At 38.4% G+C, this 11145-nt stretch overlaps 1 protein-coding gene across 1 annotated transcript in view; it reads right to left on the bottom strand.

Annotated features, from left to right (window-relative positions):
- Positions 1-3139: 3139 nt before the first annotated feature.
- LOC121859877 (endophilin-A-like) overlaps positions 3140-11145 on the bottom strand; it is a 44984-nt gene continuing 36978 nt past the window's right edge. The window contains exon 5 of the mRNA XM_042356835.1: positions 3140-3243. Within this exon, the coding sequence (XP_042212769.1) occupies positions 3227-3243 (17 nt within the window). The 3' untranslated portion in view covers positions 3140-3226. The remainder of the gene's footprint in view (positions 3244-11145) is intronic.

The following is an 11145-nucleotide window of genomic DNA, read 5'->3' as shown; positions in this document are numbered from 1 at the left end:
GTGCGTGGTCGCCATGCCTGATCAAACCGTATAAAATTTGTCCCAAAACACAATATCTGAGAGACATAAACAAAATAAAAGTCACCTAATTTCCTCACCGTGCTAAGATGTATATAAATACCAAATATAAAATCCTCGTAGCACTTAGTATTTCAGCTATTACAACACAAATTAGCAGAGCTGCATATTACAGAAACATTCGGCCAGGCAAGAAGATGACGGTGGCAGTGAGTGTGATGGAGGGTGGGGAAGGGTATTTTGAATTGCAATTAAATGCCAGGTAGGCGACGTGTCCTACTAATATTACTTATTAGTAATTATTAGATGTTTTAAATGCCTGTATGTTGGCCTGGCGAGTTATTGCTAGGCATTTATATACATAGGTATAAAGCTAGGCGTCGATTCTGGATTGAACAAAAATTACAGTATCTTTGTATCTTGTATACCTGGACTGTCTATATAAATGCTGAATCAATGTACAGTAAAGAAATGTGACATAATTTAATGAAATATCTATCTATTTATCTATCTATCTATCTAACATAACTCAGCTGCTACTGACAAAGTGATGCTCATAACTATCCAGGTAATGACAATAACATACAGTATTTTAACAACGCACGTAATCAATTCATTACAAATAAAACGTAATAAAATTAATTAAGTTTCTGCATTAAGACATGAAATACTATACTGTTATATATTTCATATGAGTCTTACTTATCATGGAGTGTTCAGCCAGGACCTCTAAAATCTCCGTACACTGTCTGGATAATCGCCAAGTTCTCTCATAGGTTGCAAGCTAAGATTCTGTTCAACCTGTAGTAAAATACCATGTGGTAGTAATAGTTCACTTTGTTATATACAGTACTGTACTGTCTTATTTATTACTCATGAACATTATAGTTAGAAAATATAAAACATTGGATAATGATTGGAAAATGGAATTTTCTCATGTTTAAATATATAGAAAACAAGCACAATATGTTTCCATCAAACATGTTATCTTCCTGCAAAGTTTTACCTGATACAATTCCATGTAACAAATCCTCTTTTCCCAGTAAAATCCATTACATAACTGGTGATGCTATTCTGAGAAACATCTTGCCTTCTTTAAGGAAATACTTTTACGCCCAAAAGTAATACCTGTACATATATACAATCTTACATATTTAATATGTACAGTATTAAAAAAATAGTACAGTACTTGTATAATATATATAGTACTGTATTTACAACATAATGCAGTACACCATTTCATAAATAGAAAATACTGTATACTTTAAAAGACAATGTATGAGATGTGACTGAAATATTGAGACTGATCTAACAAATACATCTGAAATTAAAACACCATAAAAAATATTGATCCCTGCATAATTAGCTGTGTTTATACAGTATGCATGCTTTTCATAAAACCAGCTCCCCAAATTTGTCAAGGCAGGAATATATAACATCTGGCAACTCTACGTGTTTCCCTGACGACTAGAAGTTGGAGAAAATGTACCCACTTGCTTATCGATCAGGGTGCGTTAATTTGCTCACCAAGCTCATAAGTGGAAATTAAGACACGCCCACAATTAGCCCAATTTTTTTTAAAAACCATATTCATGACTCCCAAAAAGATATCTGAGCAAAGAACGGTTGGATCCTTGCCCTGCCAGAGGAAAAGTCACTGTGAGAGAAATTTCAAGGAGAACAGGACGAGGAATGGCAACAATTAAGAGGCTCAAGCGATAGACATGCAACCTTCCCGCCAACATTATTTCACCAAGGAAATTATCACCAGGAAGACCTCCAAATGCACTGATTCACTACTGAGGCTTGAGATAATAAGAGATCCTAATATGAGTGCATCACAACTGAAGAATGCACACCCCATCCTCCTGCTAAACGTATCAGAATGAACACAACATTACCTTCAAAAGGAACTTCATCCGCCTTCCCGCTGTTGCACGAAAAACCACTTCTACAGGGCTGAATGGCTAGCGGCTTGCTTTTGCAAGAAAATACCAGCACTGGGACAAGAACAATGGAATTCTGTGATGTGGTCTGATGAAAGGCCATTTTGCATCCTGACTGCAGGAAACGAACAGTCAGAAAGCCCACCAACACCAGCGGTTTGATCCTCATTACACCATTAAAACCGTGGAAACATCCTGCAAGTGTGACGTGTGGGGAGCCGTTCAGTGGAAAACGGGTCGTGCTGGCCTCCATTTCCTCCCCAAAACACGACAATGAACTCTGATCGGACAAGACTGTCTTGGAAAAACATTTATTGGATTATTATCAACTTCACCGGGTCCACATTCTTCATGCAAGACGGTGCCCCCTATCTGAGTCAAACTGTGTGACAACTTGCTTCATGAAAGAGAGCTATCCCATTCCTGGAGGTTGGGAACTCACCAGATTTAAACCCATCGAGAATGTATGGCACGAGATGAAGCGAGAAGCTGTCAACACATGACACATCAACTGTACATCGGCTACAGGAGAAATCAAGCACATGGGAGTTTGAGATGGATGGAGAGTATTTTCAAATGTTAGCAGAATCCATGCCAAAAAGACTTCAACTGGTAATAAAATAAGGGAAATATGACTAAGTACTATATAGTAGTAGAATAAAACATTTTAGGCTGTAAACGATTATATTCATCCTTGAAACTATTTTTGTATGAACATCATGTGAAAATTTAAAGGATCAATATTTTTTTTTTGTAATGGTATATTATACAGTATATCCAACAGGGTGTTGTTTGCTGCAAATGAGTCACCTTGCAAGACTCTACACGAATTCCAAACAATGATGCCATAACTACTGATACTTCCTTCACTTTGGTAGTACAGCATCTGCCCCACATAACATAAATACAGTACTGTACATTGTACTCTTATACCCTACTCGGTGAAACTTGGTAACAGTGATAATATGACAATGATGATAATGACACCATTTATTAAAGCAACTTTGTATTCTCAAAGATGTCCTTCACTTCAGGGTGTTCACCGCCCTGCAGGAGCTGCAGGAGATTAATGGGTATGCATGTCTCTCTTGATAATTGTGATATCAATCTACTGAAATATTATACTGTACAGTATTCTAGAGATGTTTCTTACTATGACATATCACTGACTACTTACATCATTCTCCAGGAGGTTGTGCATGCCCATCTGTGCCAAGTGCAACGATTCAGCAAACTTGTCCTCTGCCATTTTAATTTCATCATCAGTAACATGAGCCTGCTGGAAGACAAACATCAGGTTCCTGTCAATTCACTTTGTGTGTGCTGCTGACTTCTAAGTCTTAATACCTCATTCAAAATATTTATAAAAGAGGAAAGCCAGAAAGAACATAATAAATTAAAATAAATTATAACTTCCCTTCAATGAATTGTGACAAACATTCTGAAACTTCAAATTATTGTACTATTAATCTGAAAGAAGTTTAAGTAAGTTTAATTTTCCTAACTTAATGCCATACAGAAATTAGAAGAGAAACTTCCCATCAAATAAAAACTTGTACTGTATAAAGCAGATGGTTGCCATCACCACATGAATCAGTACAACACACCTTGCCAGTAGCAGCCAAGAGAGATAATTGTTAAGTTGATGAGAGGAAAATGGACAAAGTTATCATCAATAACTTCAGCATTTCTACATAACTTTTCAATAAACTACAGCAACAAATAAATATTTATCATGAGGCAACAAGCAAAAGTAAATTATATCTACAAAAGCCTTTTCACTGAGCTACTAGAATAAAACAACTCCATTGTTTAGTTGGCTACTTGAGTATCCCCACTCATCCTCAACTCAACACACATAAGTCACAGTCATATCCAAAATAAATCCCCCAAAATAATTATCTTACAAATCAACACTGTAGACCCCAATCCTAATACCCTGTAGTTACATTAGGTTAGGTTAACAAACTCCACCTAATGCACCATGAATCTTTGACTTGTGCCTCACTCTATTCTGAAACATGAAACATCTCAAAAGCAGTTATCTTTCTCACCAGTTCCTACCATTGCCAAGTATCAACATGTGTCACCAGTAACTCCCATTACAAAGTACTGTACAGTAGTATTAAGATGTGCCACTAGTGTCTTGACATAGACTGTACCATAAAACACACATCTGAGTTGCATGTATTACTGAGAGAAATTATCTATTCTCTATGTATCCACAACTGTGCATCATTATTAGCAAGGGTTCAGAGTAACTTTCACAGATTATAGACCAATATGAGTAAAGAGGTTATGAGGTCCAGAGAAGAAGCAGAAAAAAAAATGCAGTTAAAATTAGCAACTTTGCTGCTTGTTTTTTCTTGCCCAGAGTCCCTCATAGAGTCCAATAAAAGAAGAACTATGAGGTAAGATGCTTCAATAAAAGAAATGTGAGGTAAGCCTGATTTAAGCTGCTTCAATGAAAGAAGAAATGTGAGGTAAGCTTGATGTAAGCTACTTCAATAAAAGCATCAATCTTGGCAGAGTGCAATACATTCATCACATGCTTAAATGGCAACTTCGATTCACACATAAAGCACACACTTTGATGCAGGCATCACAAACTGGAAGGAAGATCACCTTTACAAAAGTTGCCATAAATAATGAAATCTTGACTTTGAATATACAGTACATGCAGAGTATGTATCCACATGAAATATATACCAGTGTACAGTAAAGGAGGGTCATATCTGACAGTATAAGGAATACATGCATGATGTTCATATTTTATGTTGATGAAGTAGGAAAAAATTAAAATATTCTGACAAACAGCTGCTATGCTGTACTATAAAAAAAAATATTATTATGGGTCACCACCGATTCGCACCCTTGGTTCCAAAGCCTTGGATTATCCGTTTTGCGGACCAACCGAGGTCAGGTAATAAAAATTCAACAATATACCTCTGACCCACTAATGATACACCTACTGTGTCTGTAAAGCATCATGAACTGCTAGAAACTTAAATTAAACTATGTGATGTTTATACTCAAATTAATCACTATCTTACAAATGATTCCAGCAATGCAATTTATATTCTGCTAAATCTAGTCAGCTACATTTCATAAGATAAAAACTTTTAGCCTAAAACTAGCTTCACCCTGGCTGGGAGGCAGGGAAGGAGGGTTAAGTGCCTTCAATTTGTCCGACTAAAGGAGGTGCGGACCATCAGTTCCGGATAATCGTGGTGTGCCTGATATAAGAATTTCTTTCCTGACTAAATGATGACCACGGCAGGGTAATTCTTAAAGCTTGTTAATGTTACGGTCAAACTCACTTCATGAGTCAATACATCATTAATTTTATATTAATAAATAATATACACAACAGTAATTCTCCAGATATATTCAATCTCCATATATTGAAGAGGTTACTGAGCATATCTTGACAGCTCAGTACTCAGACAAATAATGAGGTTCAGATTAACTTCTACTTTATTTATGTTTAATCCACTTAAATTAACATTTGTGCTGCCAAATCCTTTCTTTGTCATCACCATCTTTGCTCTCTTCTTGTCTCTAATTCATTAATTTTTTTATCAAGTCTGTTTCAGAAACTTTGTCCAAATTCTATATTATCCATGTATGTCTGACATGCTCCTACTGCCTGCTCTTGTACCTCTATAACCTCAGTACCACAACACTAAGGCTTGGGGAACTGCATACAATATTCATATACATTGTACTGCACTGCTCCTCCCATCTCCTCCACTGCAGAAAATTTTGGATCGAGGAATCCGGATTGCACGCCTGAGCCAAGCTCAACCGGCTCAAACCACCATTCTGAATTCGCCTCAGTGTTCTTGAGTTTTCAGGTCATTTGATTCTGAATTTGTTTCTGGGATAAAGGGAATAATTAATTTTCAGTATAGTCTGCATTTACGCGATTTTGTTTACGCCGTATGGTCATTTACGCTGTGCTGCCAGAATGAAAATGTTTAATTACGCGATAAATTTGGTCATTTACGCGGAGAGCAGCTGGAGAGCCAGACCGCCGCGCCATTTTTACCCACGCGTCCATTCTTGACCATACGCGGAAGCGGGCAGTGAGTGGTACGCATTAGGCGCTTTACGTTATCGCTGATGTCATATGACGTTTCGACTGTGATTGCCACGATCCTTACCACCCGCATTCCTCTGCCGCTTACTGTGATTGGTCTAATGCAGGTCACCAAACTACGGCCGCGGGCAGATCCCAAGTCCTTCCCCGCCGTGGTAGCTCCGCCTACTCTCTGGCGTTACCAGAGCTTTCGTTCTGCTTGCAAGTATTGAACAGAATGATTGAATGCCCGCCATTCTTTCTTCAGTTATCCGCCCACTGTGAAAAATGTTTGGTGACCCCTGTCTAATGTAAATACACGGCCCTGCCACCAGAGGGTAGAAGTCGCTGACTACAGCAGGGCCTGTCTCATTGTTCTCAGCCGCAGATAAGTTCTCTCTTGTGCCCGCTATTCCGTCACAACTCACAATGGCTTCAGCAGGACCCCACCACCAGAAAAACATTGAATTACTTAAAGATGATAATGTGAAGGAAATCATCGCTTGGGGAAAACTTAAGCTCATCCTGACAACGACCCAGACAAGCATCGGTATGAAGGCCTAATAACCATCTGACGAAAGTTATGGAGTCGTATATCCAGATCTATCTCGACAACATCAATGCTAGTCGTCAGCGAGTATTGGGCGACTTCGCCTGCAACCCACCACAAACCACAGCCAGCCCAAGTCAGTGATAGTGAGGAGTGAGGATATGGAAGGGTTTGTCTGGGAGGCCCTGCAAACCTCTGGTAGTGAAAGTGATTCACCGGAGGGCAACTAATCTGCCCTCCGCCTCGGAACCAGCCGCCATCCACGTGTGCCGACCCATCTTTTCTACTAACTTAAGTGTTAAAAACCTAATATTATTGATATTTCTCTTAAATATTAATTGTGTGTGCATACCATCATAAAATTAAGATGTTATTTTTACTATACCGCATTTATTGTGCTCTGGAGCGGAGTTTGGGGTTGCCCAGTCTCTATTTCAATTAATCCCATATGTTCTGTTATTTCATTTACGCTTTCGCTTATGCGGTACTCCACGGTTCAATTGACCGCAAATGCAGACTATACTGTATTTGTCATATTCTTTTTTTTGGTGCTAATGAAGATACTATGTCAGCCATGTTATAAATTATCTAAACAAAAATTACCCTTTTTAATTTATTCTGCAAACTTTTTTAATAACAGTGAAGTGAGTGAAATGGAGTTGAGTACAGTATTAAAAGTACAGTAATATACAGTACTTTTAGCACTTGCCAATTTAGATCCAAAACAAGAGATAAATTCACTAGCTGGTATACTTAAAAATAATAAGATTTAATATGTCATTGCACAGTGTACTTACTACTGTGTTACCATTGTATTAGTACTAAAATAAAAGTTCCAATATCCTTTACCATTTTAAATACACAAAGAAGTGAACAAAGATCCCAAGTGTGTAAGGAAACTTGAATACAGCAATACACATTATACTTAATAAAGTTAAAGTATGTAAGGCTCATTATGAATCTGTATACAGTATGCCATTTCTCCTCTTGATGCCAGTCATTGTGTATGTCCTCACTCATATAAAGATGTTACATACTCTTCATAAGTGAGAAACATAACTTCATTTGTTCCAAAAGCTACTTTCATACAGTACAAAATTATCATAAGCAAATTATGCTGTACTGATATGGCCCACATGTATGAACTCAGTAAAGAGGACACGTGTGTAAGTCTACATGTACAGTACGTACTCCCCAGGCCAGGCTGGAGCTGGACTACCACTGGCGTGATGTTATATGCTAGAACAAACAGAAACCAATTAGCTTCTCCCTGGGATATAACACTTATCTGTAATACTGCACCTTCTGTCGGGTAACTAGTGTTAGTAACCATAATGCTGTAATGTACCTGTAATGTACTTATTACCAGGCATACATATTAATTCTAAACAACCATATTATTAGGTAGGGAGTGATTATTTTACAAGGGACTTTTCTTTCTTCAAAATAAAGCATTGATTAAACTTATAAATTCAAGATTTTGATTTTTTTCCATTCCAATGAAATCAATGAAAGCTTATTATGATTACATGAAATACTTGGAGAAAAAAAAGGGAGAAGTGTACTGTACATGTTTAACCAAGAATAATTTAAGAATCATGTTGGCAAAATCCATCACAATGCTAAAGCTGATTTTCACATCAGAATGTGCTTTTAAAATCAAGAGGAGTTTACTTTAATACATGAGTTTAACATAAATTATTTCCTTCTCATCTGGGTTTAAAAAAAATTAAGAAAAATATATTGTGATGATGTATCTTATACTTTTCTACTATAAAATGATACAAAGTAGAGACAGCCCATTCTTCTGCTTGAGTCACAAGACAATGACCAAGACAGAATTGACAACTGATAAGCATAAGTGTCGAATTCTGTTTAGCAAGTGTCTGTTCATGCTGTTGTGATGGGTTTAAATCATAACTGTGAGGTATACAGGTTCACTGAGCACCAGTGAGTGTACTGTACTGTATATATTAACCAAGTGCTGACAAACATGGCTCAGTAAGGCAGCAGTCTGGTGATGATCCCTACTACCTAACTATTGGAAGCTGCACCCAAAACACAGCAAAAATCATGCAAGATTCCAATGGAACAGCCTCTCATGCAACATTCCAAAGGACAGCCTCTCATGCAAGATTCCAAGGAAACACCTCATGCAAGATTCAATGAAACACCTCATGCAAGATTCCAATGAAACACCTCATGCAAGATTCCAATGAAACACCTCATGCAAGATTCCAATGGAACCACTTATCATGCAAGATTTCCCACATTCTTCAATATAGTAAGACACATCATGACGTTTAATAATTTTGTTTTTATTTTGAAATAAAAGGGTTCTAATTAATATAAACAGGAGCGCGTGCAGCAGGAAGACTGTGGGTAAAAGTGCACCAACTTAAATACTGTAATATCCATTATCACTTCTCAACAACAGAGAAAGAGTAAGAAAACAATATATCACAGTTCTAAACAAAATTATTACTGGACAAACAAATATTAATAAGCTGTGTCTCAGTTTTTACATTAAAGTAATGCATCTGAACTGGTCTTATACAGCAGCTCCTCAACAAGAACACTGTATACAGTACAACACTCAGTTCTTCAGCCACCCCACTCACTAAGACAACAGCTGCTCTCATATGACGGGTTAAGGATAACTATGACTGAAAATGAATCTCACTCTCTGTGCATGATCTCAAACTGTTTATAATTTTGGAATTTTTGCTTCTAGTAGTAACAAGATCTGGAATTCCAAATTTAAAAAATATCTAAAATTTGGATGACTTCAGGCCTCGACCTTAAAATCTATAACTCAGAAAACCTACAAACTTTCATGGAATAAATTAAATACTGTACAGTACAGTGCGTACAGTATACACTTTTTTCTTATGTTTGTATTATTTTATTTTTATTTCAGTCTTTCTGCCAGTTATAACATAGTACTGTATATTTATACTGCATACAGGCAGCCTCGAGATATGAACATTCGTGATAAAAAAATTACCTAAACGAATTTCCTAAATTGATATCACTATTTCGATAAACAAAAGTTTCTCCCGCTTATATGAATTTGGGTCTGGGCAAAAATCAAACAGTATGCCCCCGGAGCAGGCTGGGGTGGCCTCATTCCCTAGCACTCTCCCTACCAGGCAGAGGCAGGAATTATGTTTTGGTTATTTCTCAAATCACAATTTTGAGTATACTGTACTGTATAAACATAACTTTCTTCATGTATTTTTAATTCATTTAATGCACACAATAATCCTACATACAGAATGTGCCAAAAATAATAATAACAATAAAATTATCATAAGGTAAAAAATATAAAGGAATAAACATTTGATGTGTGTGGGACTTGTCACAGAGCGAGGTAGACACATAAATTTCTAATGTTTTTTTACTCTACATGCACACATAATCTTTCATACACAATGTGCAAAAAAAAATAAATGAAATGATTATAATAAGGTCAAAAACATAAGGGAATAAATATTTACGTCCCTGGGAATCGTGGGAGGAAGGAGGAATGGAGGGGGTGCAGTGTCTATTCCAGCCTCCCGCCAAGGTACGAGCTGCATTATTGTTATTTTTCAACTCGTATTTTGGGTCTATACAGTGTACAGTATATGTAATTTTCTTCTTTGTTTTACTTTTTACAGCACACACAATCTTCATACAGAATGTGCAAAAATACATTTTTAGCAATACCGTAATTATCATAAGGTCAAAAACATAAAAGGAATTAAACATCTATTATGTGTATGTAGGAGCTAGCACAAGTGAGGAGGAAGGAGGCGAGCTTTGTTCCTCACCCCAGCACAAGTGAGGAGGAAGGGAGGCTTGTTCCCTCACCTCCGAAGTGGGGAGAGGGGGTGTTCCCTCACCCTCACAAGTGGGGAGGAAGGGAGAGCTTTGTTCCCTCACCCTCACAGCACAAGTGAGGGAGGAAGGAGGCGCTGTCTCACCCTCACAGCACAAGTGAGGAGGAAGGAGCTTTGTTCCCTCACCCTCACAGCACAAGTGAGGGAGGAAGGGCGGTGTTCCCTCACCCTCACAGCACAAGTGAGGGAGGAAGGGCGACTTTGTTCCCACCCTCTGGCACAAGTGAGGGAGGAAGGGAGGCTTGTTCCTCACCCTCACAGCACAAGTGAGGGAAGGGAGGCTGTTCTCCGCACAAGGGAGGGCGAGCTTGTTCCCTCACCCTCACAGCACAAGTGAGGGAGGAAGGGCGAGCTTTGTTCCTCACCCTCACAGCACAAGTGAGGGGAGGGAAGCGACTTTGTTCCTCACCCTCAAGCACAAGTGAGGAGGAAGGGAGCGGCGTGTTCCCTCACCCTCACAGCACAAGTGAGGGAGGCGACTTGTTCTCCAGCACAGTGAGGAGGAGGGGGAGGAGGAGGGGAGCTTTGTCCTCACCCTCACAGCACAGTGAGGGAGGAAGGGAGGCCGGCTCCCTCACAGCACAAGTGAGGAGGAGGGGCGAGGCTTTGTTCCTCACCCTCACAGCACAAGTGAGGGAGGAGGCGAGCTTTGTTCCCTCACCCTCA

This window comes from Homarus americanus, unplaced genomic scaffold, assembly GCF_018991925.1.
Source record: "Homarus americanus isolate GMGI-L3 unplaced genomic scaffold, GMGI_Hamer_2.0 scaffold15524, whole genome shotgun sequence".
NCBI lineage: Eukaryota > Metazoa > Arthropoda > Malacostraca > Decapoda > Nephropidae > Homarus > Homarus americanus.
This window is presented reverse-complemented; position numbering and strand designations above follow the sequence as displayed.